This window comes from Labrus bergylta, chromosome 21 (assembly GCF_963930695.1).
Source record: "Labrus bergylta chromosome 21, fLabBer1.1, whole genome shotgun sequence".
NCBI classification, from domain to species: Eukaryota; Metazoa; Chordata; class Actinopteri; order Labriformes; family Labridae; genus Labrus; species Labrus bergylta.
Window position 1 is genome coordinate 1,511,088 of NC_089215.1, and position 15,972 is coordinate 1,527,059.

The 15,972-nt window shown below is 44.8% G+C and overlaps 1 protein-coding gene across 1 annotated transcript in view; it reads left to right on the top strand.

Moving 5' to 3' along the window:
• Positions 1–12,977, top strand: part of nploc4 (NPL4 homolog, ubiquitin recognition factor) — a 16,440-nt gene extending 3,463 nt beyond the window's left edge. Inside the window, exons 3-17 of the mRNA XM_020650534.3 lie at positions 1,744–1,853; positions 1,974–2,228; positions 2,301–2,349; positions 2,461–2,555; positions 2,669–2,792; positions 3,149–3,328; positions 3,443–3,529; positions 4,309–4,380; positions 4,476–4,602; positions 6,075–6,235; positions 6,322–6,393; positions 7,390–7,482; positions 8,151–8,267; positions 8,528–8,630; positions 9,005–12,977. Coding sequence (XP_020506190.1) covers positions 1,744–1,853; positions 1,974–2,228; positions 2,301–2,349; positions 2,461–2,555; positions 2,669–2,792; positions 3,149–3,328; positions 3,443–3,529; positions 4,309–4,380; positions 4,476–4,602; positions 6,075–6,235; positions 6,322–6,393; positions 7,390–7,482; positions 8,151–8,267; positions 8,528–8,630; positions 9,005–9,165 — 1,806 coding nt within the window. The 3' untranslated portion in view covers positions 9,166–12,977. The remainder of the gene's footprint in view (positions 1–1,743; positions 1,854–1,973; positions 2,229–2,300; positions 2,350–2,460; positions 2,556–2,668; positions 2,793–3,148; positions 3,329–3,442; positions 3,530–4,308; positions 4,381–4,475; positions 4,603–6,074; positions 6,236–6,321; positions 6,394–7,389; positions 7,483–8,150; positions 8,268–8,527; positions 8,631–9,004) is intronic.
• Positions 12,978–15,972: the final 2,995 nt, after the last annotated feature.

Below are 15,972 nucleotides of genomic sequence, written 5' to 3' on the forward strand. Positions count from 1 at the left end.
TATCAGAGAGGTAGCAGAGACAACAACTCCCATGATTCCCCGCCAGCCTCAGCGTCATATTTTGTTATTGTTTTGATTGAGAGCCCCCTGGTGGAGGAATGTATATACTGTACGTTTAATTAATTGACATTAATCGCAAAAAAAGTGAGTGAATATGACTTCACAAATTCTACTTCTGAGTAACAATCTTAAAAATAATCTAGTCTCTGCAGGAACGATAGGAGACCTTCACTTTAAGCCAGACGAGGAGGTTCAGTCTGACCGAAACAGTGAAACAGTTTAGAAATGATTTCTTCAAGATGATGATGTGGATGAAAGTTCAAACGCTGCAGTATGGATTGTTGATCATCTATGTGTCACTACACTGCCGCTGCTCATCAGTTGTTGTTTACAACCCCGGCCCTAGAGACCACACTGATAGAGATAATTAGGGCCTCAGTTTTTGTACGACTGTTTTATCTAAGTTTGGCTCCAGCTGTCCTCCAGTCATACTCAAGCACATGAAAATATTCTTTTGACTCAATAAAACCCTAAAATAAAACCAGCAGACCGGTCGCAGCAGAGCTCTGCAGCAGCTCCTCATTAAAAATGTATGTCTCCTCGTCGAGGCAGGATGGTGTAGCCTGCAAATCAATGAGAGGAGTAGTTTTCAGTCTCTGCCGCCGTGCTGCCAGGGATGGTTGAAATAGAAAACCTTGGGTGTGAGGCAGACGGTGCAGGGACAGTCTGAGCCCTGCAGTGTTTTTTTTTTGCTGCTGCTGAGACAGAATAAAAGGAGCTCAAAGTGACATTTTCCTCCAGTACACACTAATAATATATTTTACTGTCTTTTTTTTTTTTTTTGAAGTTATTTTGATACTCAAAGGACCTCTGTGCTTGTGCTTCTGGCTTGCTGTGTGATTAGAAGTCACAGGATCAATCCAGCAGTGTTGATTTATTTAATAAAGTACACCTCAAGTGATGAACTGCAGACAGTGAACGTGCATCGGGCTGATTGTCTGCCTGTTCAGTGACCTGGAGATAGAAGTGCTGTGGGAGACTCAGCTCGTCTGCCGGGCTCAGAGAGCTCTTAATAGCCGAGTTTGGCTCCCCTCTGGGATGACCATAAAGGGAGTTCCTAGAGGCGGACTTTCTCTCGTGCCAAGAGGATCTGTGCTTATCTGCTTAGATGTGATTTAACAGTTGACACCTTTTTACACTTGAACCTTATCAGTGGAAGGTGTGGATCTGCTTTTTTAACCAACATTTATGATCAGACTGATACAAGAGACATTGCACCAGTGTTTCCTGCTTCGCTTTATAGTTTAGGCAGCTGTCTTAACAATATGCACCCTCAGCCTTAATAAGTACCGTTGTAGGACCCGATTACAGAAAGAAAATAGGATCATCCTCTTCTTCCATCCTATCCTCAAATCAACAGCAGTGGATAAAACTGTAAACATTAACAGCAGCGTTTGTGAACTTTGATCCCCAGCTCCTGCAGCCACACCTCCGATGTGTCTTTGGGCAAGACACTTAACCCCAAGTTGTGTGAATGTGTATATGAATGGATTGGCTGATGGTCACTTTCCACAGCAGCCTCTACCATCAGTGTGTGAATGTGTAGGGTGTGACCTGCGGTGTCAAAGCACTTTTCCCTTAACTGGTGGATTTCCTGCAGGAAACACTGATTGCACAGTTTGAACGGATGAACCAACGCTGTCTCCCGCTCTAAATCAATTCACTGTGTCATTTCTGTTTCAGGTGGGCAAAGAGTTTGGGTTCAGCTCCAATGGGTTTTCTATTTACCTGAATCGCAACAAGACCGGAGAGATCCTTTCCCAGAACAAAACTATGAGTGTGCTTAAGATCAAGTAAGTCGCGCCAACAGCTTTGAGCTTTAGGAGAGTGTAGATCTGTTAAACTCTTCCCTCAGAGTAAATCCTGGAAGAATATGTTGCAGCTTTAAACGTGTTGTCTTCCCTCCGTTGTAGGCATGGCGACATGCTGTTTCTGTACCCTTCAGGGGCCTCCTCTTCCTCCTCTGCAGAGGTGATGGACACGGCCACCCCACACTCGTCTTCATCACTACCATCCATCTCATCATCATCCATATCCTCCTCATCGTCCTCATCGTCCTCCTCCATGATCCCCCGGTCCTTCTCGGCGCCCCAGGTCCAGGAGGATGAGATCGATCAGTATCTGGCCAAGCAGGACGGCAAGATCTACAGGAACAAAGATCCTCAACTGTAAGGAGATGACTTACTGCGAACATTAAAATAAGATATGACCGACAGCTGATGACTCTTTTATCGTTGCAGATGTCGCCATGGTGCCCTTGGAAAATGCGTGCACTGTGTACCATTAGAGGTAAGAAAACCAAGTCATGTGTTTGATTCCTTAAATGTACCAGGATTTATTGCCTGCACCCCTGATGTGAGGATTATTCAGATTTTAAAATTCTTTATTTTTTTACTCCAGCCTTTTGACGAAGACTACCTGAATCACCTCGACCCACCGGTAAAGCACATGTCATTCCACGCTTACCTTCGCAAGCTGACCGGTGGCGCCGATAAGTGAGACACTCAGATTTATTGCAGTCATTTTTTACATATATATACATATTTTTTACAAGTTCTTGTCAATTTGTCACACTTTCACTTTCTCTTTTTTTTTTAATCTCCTGCAGAGGGAAGTTTGCAGCTTTGGAGAACATCAGCTGTAAAATTAAGTCAGGCTGTGAGGGCCACCCTCCCTGGCCGGAGGGGATCTGCACCAAGTGCCAGCCCAGTGCCATCACACTGAACAGACAGGTGGGTTACTCTAACGTCATTCACAGAGTTTACATGCACAGATAAGTTGAGCTAGTGTTGGAGTACTCAAAATCGGTTTTGGTCTCGAGACCAGGTTTTGGAATTTAAGGCATTTTAACTCGATCTTGTCTCCGTCTCAGACAGACCGGACTCTGGATTTGAAATCTAGACCATCACTGAAAGGCTATCTTTGCAAGTCATTACTATAATTAGAAGGAAAACGCCTTTTGCAGGGTTGAGGCCCGATCAGTGGAGCCCTTCTTACCGAGCCACAGCTGCTCCATAATTAAAGAAATATACCTGAGGAGAACAGAATAGCGCTGCATGATCCAAGCCTCCGCTTTTCTTTTTTCCAGAAATACAGACATGTGGACAACATCATGTTTGAGAACCACACCATTGCTGACCGCTTCCTGGACTTCTGGAGGAAGACGGGCAGTCAGAGGATGGGGTACTTGTATGGCAAGTACACTGAGCACACAGACATCCCTCTGGGCATCAGGGCCGAGGTGGCCGCCATCTACGAGCCTCCACAGGTGAGGGAGTCACCAAAATACATTCCTTCCATCTATTATTAAACGCCGGGATTTAACCTCAAAGTAACTTCATATCTTTATTCAAATGTTCAACGTGTCCCTGGTGTGTTTCAGAACGCAACTCAGAACAGCCTTGAGCTGGTGGAGGATCCAAAAGCTGCAGCTGTGGATGAAATTGCTGCCAAACTGGGCCTGTGCAAGGTCAGCCTTCCTTTTTATTTTTGGCTGTTTGCTTTTATTTGGACAGGACAGCGGATAGAGAAGAAAACCAGAGAAAAGGGAGAGAGAGAGAGAAGGGGGATGACATGAGGGAAAGAAGCCACAGGTCGGAATTGAACTCGGGCTGTGGCTACTTCAAAGACTGTAGCCTCCATACATGGGGCACAACACTTCCACTAGGCCACTGGCGCCCCAAGGACAGACTACTTTTACCTCTCCTCAGTTTTAACCTTTCACTCCAAGTGACCTTAATATCAGAAACTCCCGTTGTCAAACTAATAATTGAATGTAATTGTTCATTATTTTCACAATAATTTATTTAATCTAAACTAGATTAAGGACTGTCAAACAAATACTGTACTTATTTTTGATCACATGTTTGAAATTCCATTACTTCAAATAAAAAAATAAAAATTGTTAGGCTTTTATTTTGAAATTTTGTACTGTCTTAAGCTGAAAGTAAGTTCTTACCTGAATTCAACCCTGCTTTTATTTTGAAAGAAAGTCCTTCTGGTAAAGTGAAGGTTAGGACATGAAGTTAATCCCAGAAACAGGAAGTGGTTAGGGATCCCAAAGTGAGGTCAAACAGCTCAAAGGAACGGTAACAAAGGTCAATGTGTGATGTCATAAGGTCAATGTGTGATGTCATGACTTTGGAGAGTTTGTTAAAGTGAAATGAGACATTCAAAGATGCAGCAGTGTCCTTCTTTTATCACCTAACTCTGTGATGTTTTAACATTTTTCTGTCCTCTGGTCTCCAGGTGGGCTGGATCTTCACAGACCTGCTCTCTGAGGACACGAGGATAGGAACTGTCCGCTATACGAGAAACCACGTGAGGATGCTTCTCTTCCTTAGACAGGACCGTTTCATCACAGTGTGCTGCTCTGCTTCCTCTGCATGATTCATCAATGTCTTCACCTCTGTTAGGAATCCCACTATCTGAGCGCTGAGGAGTGCATCACAGCAGGACACTTCCAGAACAGTCACTCAAACACCTGCAGACTCTCTCGAGACGGACAGTTCGGCTCTAAATTTGTGACAGTGGTGGCGACAGGTACGTTTGCTAAAAATGATCTTAATTATAATCCAACCAGCAGGGGGCGTGTGACTCGAGTTACACTCAGATGTCCCTATGTCACTAAAACCATGTCAGACCACCATGTGTTCAAGAAGAGCACCAAACATTGCAGTGACCTCACCCCCCCCCCTCGTTATTTATATTAATGAGGCAGCCAATGCTGACGTCATGGCAACACATGTTATGCCAACATCCAAAGTCCATCTGTTTCACTTTCCCTCGAGTAGAGACGAAGGCGGGTTGCAAATCACTTTCATGTGTGAAGCTGAAGAGGAAGTAGAGACTTAGTGCAACACACTGTGGTGTTGTAATCCAGACCACAATAACCAAGACCCAAGGCAAACCTGAGACCAGAGTGATCCTAGACCGAGACAAGACCAAGACATTTAGGGGGCAAGGCCAAGACCAAGACTGGTCGAGATCGAGTCAAGACCGCGACATTAAGGGAGTGAGGCCAAGACCAAGACATTAAGGGGGCAAGGCAGAAGACCAAGACAGGGCGAGATTGAGTCAAGACCAAGACATTTAGGGGGCAAGGCAGAAGACCAAGACATTAAGGGGACAAGGCAGAAGACCAAGACATTTAGGGGGCAAGGCAGAAGACCAAGACATTTAGGGGGCAAGGCAGAAGACCAAGACATTAAGGGGGCAAGGCAGAAGACCAAGACATTTAGGGGACAAGGCAGAAGACCAAGACATTTAGGGGGCAAGGCAGAAGACCAAGACATTAAGGGGGCAAGGCAGAAGACCAAGACATTAAGGGGACAAGGCAGAAGACCAAGACTGGTCGAGATCGAGTCAAGACCGCGACATTAAGGGAGTGAGGCCAAGACCAAGACATTAAGGGGGCAAGGCAGAAGACCAAGACTGGTCGAGATCGAGTCAAGACCGCGACATTAAGGGAGTGAGGCCAAGACCAAGACATTAAGGGGGCAAGGCAGAAGACCAAGACATTTAGGGGGCGAGGCCAAGATCAAGACATTTAGGGGGCGAGGCCAAGATCAAGACATTTAGGGGGCGAGGCCAAGATCAAGACATTTAGGGGGCGAGGCCAAGACCAAGACATTAAGGGGGAGAGGCCAAGACCAAGACCAAAAATATCACTGAGAATTCATCATCTGGTTATTTAGGGGGCGTGTCACTCACTTAGACTGTAACACCGGGAAGGTTGTGGCCGTAACCGGGGGATAAAAATCAGATCAGTGGTAGCCACTGGTCTTGATTTAAAATCCAGAGTCCGCCCAGTTATCTAAATGGCGACCTAATATAGATGAAGGTTGGGCAAAAATTGGTACTTGGTCGGCCGTAGATATACCTGAACGCCCCTGGAGAGAGCAGGTCATAAAAAAGTTCAATAGAGGTTTTCTGACTCCACAGCGAGTTTTCTTTTAACTGTTCAGTGAGTTCTGATGAATAAACAAAGACGCCATGTGTCGTTCCCTGTGCAGGTGGTCCAGATAACCAGGTACACTTTGAGGGGTACCAGGTGTCCAATCAGTGCATGGCTCTGGTAAGAGACGAGTGCCTACTGCCCTGCAAAGACGCTCCCGAGCTGGGCTACGTTAAAGAGTCGTGCCCTGAGCAGTACGTACCCGACGTCTTCTACAAGGTGAGGGTTCACACGGCGTGCACGATGTACACACAAAGATAGAAACAGAAGGTTTTCTGATGTCTGTGCCTCCTTTCATCCTAAAGGACAAAGACAAATTTGGAAATGACATCACGTTTCTAGCCCGGCCTCTCCCCGTGGAGTACCTCATCATAGATGTGAGTAACACACACACACACACACACACACACACACACACACACACACACAGCGTCTTTATTTTAACACACTTTTACTTCCTGTATAATATATCGGTTTTTTTTTTATTACTTTATTGCAGGTTGTTCCTTCGCTACTCTCTTAATTTAACAGAATTTAATTTACATACCTCTTATTATTCCACTTTATCTGTTTCCTTATCCATTTACTCCAGTAACACATGAATTCATCTTCTCTGTTTCTTAGCTTATACGTAATTCTTTCCATTTCTTTAATATCTTCCACTTCCATGCATTAAAGGTCCCATATTCTTCTTCTTCTGGTTTTATCTGCTCTTTAGTGTGTTTTCCAAGTGTCCTGTGCATGTTTAGTCACATCTATGTGCAAAAATTCAAAGTCCTTGGAAACGAGGCTTCTCCTACGTCCTCCTGTTAGCTGTAGCATTAGCTGCATGTAACGCTCGGTTCGAGCCCCCCTCGATAAAAATGTGTCAGTGCGACGTCAGTGTGAGATCACTGATCTAAGCTCATTGGCTCGTTGTGGCCCAGCAGCTCATGTTGAAATTTCAGAGACGCGTGCTGAGCAACTGACCAATAACGACAGAGCGGATCGGCAGACCAATCAGAGCAGACTTGGCCCACGTGGGGTCTAACAGTGTGGGCTCAACAGAGTGTAGCTGACAGACTCAGAGCGTAGAGGGAGCAAGGAGGAGCAGGACATGAAAACAGACACTTTTCAGACTTTATCTATTGTGAACGTACAAAAGTAGGAACATAGATTAAATATACGAACCCCAAAAAGGACAAAATATGGACTCTTTAATAGACGGGGGTTTATCACCTGCCAGCTCCGTGTAATTTGCTTTAATGCAGCTATGCGTATTATTGTGTACAAATATTTGTCCCCTTCCTTCTCTACGCCTGGTGGAGCAATACCAAGTATGATATTAACTGGGTGAAGTCGTTTCTGTAAGTTTTTATTCTTTTCTTGTGCAGATAACGACCACGTTTCCAAAAGACCCCCAGTACACCTTCTGTTCCACGCAGCGCTTCCCCATCGAGAACCGGGACATCCTGGGAGAGACACAGGTAAGAACTTCCTGCTTCTCTAAACCGTCGTAGTATTAAACAGTACATTTTGCATTTCCATTTTTATTAAAAAGGGAATAACCTTCAGAAAAGGTAAAGGGGTGATCATTTATTTGAAATGTCTAAAAATGTAAATTCTGTTTGGTGTTTTTTGTTTTGGATTTAGAAAATGTAATCAAATCAGAGAATCGAAAAAGACCAGGTACTTTGAGTTTTCTGTTGTATCTTTCACCGATTTACAGAAGTCTTATCATTTCACTGTTTTTTGGGAGGAAAAAAATACATTTTTAAGGGATAACCATGTGCAACAAACTGAGTTCAAACATTAAGAGGAATGTATCCAGGAAGTATCCTGACGTCAAAGAAAAAACAGAAAAAGAGCAGAAATAGAAAATAAGAAATGCATGCCTTGTTGAAAAGGCATTTTTGAGCATTTTATGTCTTTATTTTAGAGGTGGGTCAGTGGATAGAGTCAGAAATCAGAGAGAGAGAGGGGTGTGGCATGAAGGAAAGGAACTACAGGTCGGGCCCCTTGCTTGGAGTACCACAGCCTCCGTGCACGGGGCGTGTACACTAACCACTTAGCCACAGACGCGCCCCAAAACGGCAGGAATCTTAAAGTCAAAAGTTATACATCAGGACTCTTTCTGTTTGTTGTGTTTCTGCAGGATTTCCACAGTTTAGCGACGTACCTGTCCCAGTGCACCTCCACGGCATTCCTGGACATCGTGTCAGACTTCCACCTGCTCCTCTTCCTCGTCACCAATGAAGTCATGCCTCTAAGAGTAAGTGTGTCGCAGTGTGTAGGTCAGAATGTGACCACATGCTTCTCCAGTCTGGAGTCGTTTATCACTGACAGGATGTTTTATCTCTGAGCCTTTTTTATGTTTTCATGCTGATCCGTTTCAAAACTTTCCAGCAGCCCATCATCAAGACCAAAATCAAAAGCATGTTTGTTGGAATGTGTTCTGATAATTATTTGCTGCTTGGTCAGATTAAGAGCAGAAAGCCGGTTCCATTATTGAGATTCTCTTTGTTTCTGCAGGACAGCATCGGGCTGCTTTTAGACGCTGTGAGAACTTCTGACGAGGATCTGGCTCAGACCTGGAAGAAGTCGGAGCAGTGGGCCACGATCGAGCAGCTGTGCAGTAAGTCGCTCACAGTTTCACCTGCCTCGTCCTCGCTCAGTGTGTGCTAACTTCAGTGCCGTAGAACAGTGTGTGTGTGCGAGCAGCGCTGCACACAGTAGACGGCGTCTGGTGCTGAAAACCTCGCTTTAGGTTCCAGAGTTTCCATATGACCCTGAGGTGGGGTGAGCTGACTTCATGTGCTGTTATGGCGGTTGTCTCTGTTCTCTGTGGTTGGCTTGTTTATACCATGGTTACTATGACAACCTCAGTGTTGTTGGCCTCATCACAAAGCCCTAGTTGATTTAAAATACATTTAGAAGTGATAAAGACTTGTCTCATGAAAATGGTTCTCCTCTTCTTACCTGCTGTGATCTCGCTCCTTCTCCCTCCAGGTACGGTGGGCGGGCAGCCCTCCAGCTCTCTGGGCTACGGGGCCATGGGCGGCCCCTCGGCCCCCGCCTCCTCCTCGGCCATGTGGTCCTGCCTCCACTGCACCTTCATGAACCAGCCTGGCACAGAGCACTGTGAGATGTGCAGCCTGCCCCGCAGTTAAAAATCCCCCCCCTCCCCCTCCCCTCCCCTCCCCCATCCTCCACCCCGCCCACACACCCTGATTCGATCCCGCCCAGCCCTACTCTTAACTCGCCAATGACATCACTGCACCAGGACCAGCTGCGAGATGTGGATGCCCTAATCTTTTTTTTTGGTTTTCTTCGGCCTCACTCTTTCGCCTCGGTCCCTCCCCCGACTCACACGCCGCTGTGACGCGTCAAAGGGATGCACTCGTTTACACCAAATGAATGAGTAAATCAAATAAAAGCAGACTTGGTTTTTTTTCTTCATTTTCTGCACCTTTCCTCACAGCCGCTCTTGTAAGGGGGGTTTGTTAAGGTAAAGCACTTTTGGCTGAGGCTCCTCCCATCCCCAACCCTGACCCCGCCCCCACCCCCGAATAATCAACGCCCCTTTCCTCAAATAAATCCTGCTGTGACTCAGGACGACGGCAAAGACTCAAACGTTTGGATGTTCTCTCACATCAGTGCCCCTCTCTCACTCTCACAACGTCTTCTGGAAAATGTTGCTGTGTATAAAATATATCTGAGGAATGACACTGTTATTTAATTAAGCTTCTTTTTTTTTTTTTTCATTTGATTGTAGCGATACCTTAAAACATTTTGAATCTTCAGCGTGGATTCTACTCGGGTCAGGTGTTTCTAGGTCCCTTTGACGAGCCCTTCAAAAGTACAATCATCGGTCAAACCAACGACCAGAGTAACTCCACTCACGTTTGTATTTTCAGTATTAATTTTAAAAAAAGGGTCCCAGTTTTGCAAAGGTTAAAAGCTCTTCACCCTGAACACAACCTCCAGTAACGATCAGTTGATGTTTCTCAACTCGTGTCCCGTCGACTTGAAGTGGTTCCCCTGCTTTGTTGGAATTTGTAGCTTTAGGGATTTGATGGTTTTGAACTCGAGCAGGCATGATATGTAGCTTCTTTTACCGGCTGCTTCATCATCATCATCATCAGTTTGCTCAAACTGAATCTGCCGTGAGGTGCTTCTAGAAACAACTGGTGCTCGCCTCTCTTGCTCTCTTCACGCTGCTGCTGCTGCTGCTTCTTCTTTGGTTTAATAACTGGCGCAGCTCCAGAGGAGTCGGATCATTACCAACGCTCCTCACTCGGCCTTCAAAGTGTTTTGGTGTCAAAGGTCATTACGGGGAGAAAAACAAACCTCTCATTTCTGATCTCTGCTCCGCTTGTTGGCAATCTGGAGAATGATGAAGAACACCTTGTGTTTTGGTTTGATTACTGAGCCATGTGCTTTAAAGTGAAAACCCTGAGCTTCTTTCCTGAGGAGACGTGGTCGATGTTGAAGTCCAGAAAGAGCGTTCCTCGTCTTTGTAGAGCCTGAAAGCGACTTTAAATCCCCTCCATGGCGCTAAAAAAGACAGTTTTCTCAAACTCACTGAAAATTTTAGAGAATTTAATTTCAGACAGACGACCCCTGAGATCTTCTTGTCGACCTTTACCTCACAGTGGGAGACCAAACCTGTCGGATGGGAGGGAGGGGTCAGAGGAGAGGTGACGTAAAGTAAAAAAGAATGAAGTGAAAGTGGTGGAAGAAGGAACAGAGCCTGATGCTCTAATGACAACTTTTGCCTTTCTATCAGTGCAACGTGTGGATCAACACATTCACTGTATCAACAACAGAGCGGAGGAGATCATTCTGGCAAACTGAGAGCATAATGAAACCGCTGGACGAGTCGGATTATCCTGATTGTTTCCTGCTGTGTTCACACGTCAGAGGGGAGAATGTGGCTGTTTACGGAACGATTTCAGGAGTTTTGTGGAAGAGACTGTAAACAAGCAGTTCATCGTTAAAGCCCCGTTTCCACCAAGCGGACCGGTTCAGTTCAGGACGGTTTGGTACTGTAAACCTTCCATCGTTCCAACCGTACCCTTACACTTCACTTAATCGCAGCAGCGTAGACCGCTGTTCAACACAGAAGAGCGCAACACAGTAAACAAATAATGATTCCTATGTGGTCTGCATCTCCGAGGTCGTCCATGGGGCGGAGCTACACGCTGACAATAATAATTGTTTGTCCTTTGATTTCGCCGTCGCACAGGAAGGGATTCTTTCGACCAATCAGTGGGCTGCAGTGTGTCTGACTCCACCCTTTAGAGTCGGATTGGTACGATTGGCATCCAGACAGAAGGGAAGCAAAAAAGTAGGACGGTATCTCCTCTTATTTTGGTACCATTCCAAACTGAACCGGACCGCTTGGTGGAAACGGATCTCAAGGCATAAGGCAGGACAGAAATGGCCACTAGGGGGCAACTCCACTGGTTGCAAAATGAGCAGTGAGCGTACTTCTCAGACAGTTGATTTATTCCCTCAGAAAACATTTTTCCCGATAAGTTCATGATCTCAATCTCTAGTTTTCAAGTCTTCTTCTGGACCGCACGATGCTGAGTTTGTAAGTTCTGGTCCCAGTCAGAGTCTAGAGTCAAACTTAGATGATCAAGTTTACCTCCTGATTGAGCAGGGTGGCCTGCGTATCCACAGAAGGTTGCTTTAGGCTCAAAAAGAAGATGGCGACGACGATGCAGAAATGTCAAAGTTGAAGCTTCAGAGCCGTTTCTTTGGTGGATTCTTACTCTGAAAAATATGTTTGTAGAGAGTTGTTAATAATCTCATTAGCCGCATGCAGCTAGCAGTGAGCAACCCTTTAACATACTCAGTCAGCAGTGATCGACCTGTCGACGTCGGTTAAAGCCTCTTTCTTTTCAAATCTTCTTCATCAGATGTTATATTGGGACCAAAACTTCACATCATTTAAGTCGTAGAAACGTCACTTCTTGTTACACTTTATCAGCGTCGTCACATCTGGCAGGAATTTAAAAAAAAATAACTTAGAGACGCTCGTAATGATGCTGAAAAAAACCTGACATTCAGGGCGTCGCTGCACGGCTCTGAGAGTGGAGCCAGAATGGCGCTGTGTGTTTTTTTTCTACCATCACCTGCACAACAGATGGAAATCTGTCTCCATATAAAAGCTGAACAACATCTCACACGTGACGCGGGAAGACGTCAAATATTTTTGATTCATGTCAGAAAGACGCTCGGGCAGGTTTTTTTCTAGACTTAAAATAACTTTGAGTTTAGAGAAGAGAAGCACATTTCCCGTCTTCACACGTTTTTTCAACAGCAGGATTTTTTTTTTTGATCCACATCCTCGGTGTTCTCGCTGCTGACTGACGAACACTCAAACATCCTCCGATCTTTTTTTTTGTTTTTGGTCACTCGTCGTCTTCATTTTTTTTTCCGGCACTGCTGGGTGAAAGTAGTTTGATCGGCTGTGATCCGACTCTCAGGAGCTGCATCGCTGCAGAGTTTGGGTTTTCTGTCTGGGTGGAAATAAAAACAAAAAAAATGGCCTCTTGAGGTCAGAGGTCGCGTGCTCGTCTGCAGAGTTACAGATTTATGAGACGTGTTGGCTCGACTGTGATTCCATTGATGAAGGGAGAATCTATTTTTAGCTTTAGTTTGAAAAATGCTCGATAAGTTTTGGGGTTTTTTTGCCGTTTAATATCATTCTCTGCCCCCTCCCCCTCCCCCCCCCCCCCTCCTCCTCCTCTGTGTGAATTCTCAAGAGCGATTTATCTGATGTCATGCTAACGGACGCCAGTGACCTTTTTTTCCTTTTCTATTGATCCGGGGGCCGTTTGCTGAGCAAGCATGCTCTTGGAGTTACAGCAGGTCCTCGTTTTCCTCTGAGCTAACCGAGGAGCCTGGGAGTTGTATGCTGTTGACCTGGATTTGAAACAAAAATAAAAAAAAACACAAAAACAACAAAGAATTCCTTTTGGAGACGTCCCTGTGTTTTTTGTTTTTTTTAAGGTGTCTGGTCAGATTCAGAATAAAGAGTCCTCCTTTGTTGTGTGTATATCTTCAGGGTCTCATGTTAGTGTTCGTTATCTGTCTCTAGTCCGTCTACAAACCTCCCAGTTATGAGAAAAGTCCATCCTCTCCGTCTTCTGCCTGCTCCACTTTTCAGAAAATGTGTGCTCAAACAGGCCGTTTGGAGATTTTCCCTTCATGACATCACAAAGGGCAGTAGCCCCTCCCCCAGGTGGGTAACACTCCGACAGGATCAGAGTGGATTTAGAACAAGAAACTTCACACACATGTTTTGAGGAGATCTGAGAATTATTTAAATTGGTTAGAAAAATAAACACTGGAAACAAACGTGAACATTTTAAGAAATGGGAATCCAATGAAGAGATCCTAATTCTGCAGAATACAAAGATATTTCAGACTAAACTTTACCTACATTTTGCATCTCCCTCTGACTTATCTACTATATTCAATAGAAAACTTTGACATGGAAAAAAAAAAAAACTAAAACACCTTCATATGGTGTCATTGGTTATTTAAATGATTGTGACTAAAATAAACACCAAGCAGACATTTTTAGAGTCACGTCAAGACCTCCAAACACCCTAAAGCTGTTTTCATACATGCACTATACAGAAGATTTCTAAACAGATTTCAGGACAGAAGACCGATGCTATGATAACCGTATGATTTTTGCCTTTATATCAACGATCCATTCACACAGTGAACAGGAAAACGATTATGGAGCAGCTTCATGACGTGCATATATCAGCATATCTGCTGCAAACTGCATATCTGCTGTTGGTGTTCACACATGCAACTCATCTGGAAAGCTATATGGAGTTTTTTTGTTGCATGTGTGAAAGCACCATATCCACATCGGTTTAGTAAATGTGATCACATGCACAGCACGCTACAAACGGACAAAACAACTTGTGTTTACATACAAAGTTATACGGCTTTGTTTGTTTCTGTATTCAGAGTCTCTGACAGTCCGTGCACATGTCGATAAGTCGATAAAGATGTCTTCTTTTTCTGGTTTTTAAGATATTAACACAGCAGAGCACACTCACAATTAAAACTCTTCAGGTGCATGACCACAAAGACTTTCAAGAAAGAAAAGTCCTTTAACGTCTTACATTCTGGGTAAGGAGCAGCGTAGAAAGCTCTCCACTGAAACCATTTTTCATTTTATATTTAAGAGGTTCTCATCCTCTAGTCCAGGGGTGGGCAACTGGCGGCCCCCATCGTGGCCCTCAGGTCAATTTTTACATATTAGTTGGAAAACATGATGAAATCTGCCATGAAATCATGAAAACCAGAAAATAATATTTGATCACTGGTATATGTTGAGTTAAATTTGGGACATAATGTCGACTGTAATCGTTTCTCTAAACTACAATTTGGCCCTCTGGCAGTGAGAATTAAATGAACGTGGCCCCTTGCTGTGACCAAAGTTGCCCATCCCTGATCTAGTCCATGTCTACCACTCTTTGAAGAAGCTGACTCGCTCCCTGTAGGATACATGCAGATTTTTCTCTGATTTATTCCCAGGGTTGACTCACCTCTGGGTGTGTGTGTGTGTGTGGGAGGGTGGGGGGGGGGATTGGATTTCCTCCATAATCTACGGTTAAGAAACGATCAGAGCAGGTAGAGTCGGGTGTCAGTGAGCCCCGTCTCCTCAGCCCTGCAGATGTAAAACAGATGTGGCCTATATCAGGAATGTGTAAGTTAGACATGACCTTAAAATCTTCAAACACGTCTGCCGACTGACCCAGAGGACTGACATCATATAGAGATTCACTTTTTATATTTTTATTTCTCTGAGCACGTTCAGCCTCATTAAAACTGTCAGCTGGACCGTTGAGAGGAAATATTCTAAAAAACATCTGTTGTGTTGTTTTCATCCTTTAAAACTGAGGATGAAGAAAAAAAACATGCTGATAGAAACCAGAGAGAGAGAGAGAGAGGGAGGGAGGGAGAGAGAGAAATAGAGAGAGAGAGAGAGAGAAAGGGAGAGAGAGAGAAATAGAGAGAGACAGAGAGAGAGAGAGAGAGAGAGAGAGAGAGAGAGGGAGAGAGAGAGAAATAGAGAGAGAGAGAGAGAGAGGTCCGTTTTGACTTTGAAGTGCAGGCCTGATTAATGATGCTGTGTGTGAGAGAGAGAGAGAGAGAGAGAGAGAGCGAGAGAGAGAGAGAGAGAGAGAGCCTCAGATGGGAGTGGAGACCCTCCCTCATCTGTGGATTATTAACTTGTAAAAAAGGTTTAATCTTTGTCCTATCTGAGTCTGACTGAGGAGCTTCACTGCAGGTTTGTTTTACTCCATGTTTCTTCACTTTATGACTCTTTGACCAGCAGTGTTTTTTTCATGCAGAGTTTGGATATGAACGTCGGCAGTAAAAAAGCGTCTTGTGTTTAGAGTCCAGCTGCAGGTTTGAGGATGAATCCTGCAGGAGTTTTGATCTTTCTGTCGGTGACTCTGTGCGCGGCTCAGAAACAGAAAACCTCACAGAAACCAGAGGGGGACTTCAGGAACGAAGGTAGGCAGTGATGGGAAAACTAAAAAGTCACATTGGAGGTTCTTGTATTAAACTTTGGGAACGGGAATCCTGTGACCTGCGGGAAGAAATGTAAGAAGTGTTTTCTGATGAAAAATGTCATCCTGAATTTTTTTAGGCTTTTTATGCATTTGTTTTTAGAGATAGACAGAGAGAGAGAGAGAGAGGGAGGGAGAGAGTGTGTGTGTGTGAGAGAGAGGGAGAGCAAGAGAGAGAGGGAGAGCAAGAGAGAGAGGGAGAGAGAGAGGGCGAGAGAGGCAGATTGAGAGAGAGGGAGGGAGAGAGAGAGGAGAGTGTGTGAGAGAGAGAGCAAGAGCGAGAGAGAGCGAGAGAGAGGGAGGGAGAGAGAGAGGAGAGAGTGTGTGTGAGAGAGAGAGAGCGAGAGAGGGAGAGAGAGA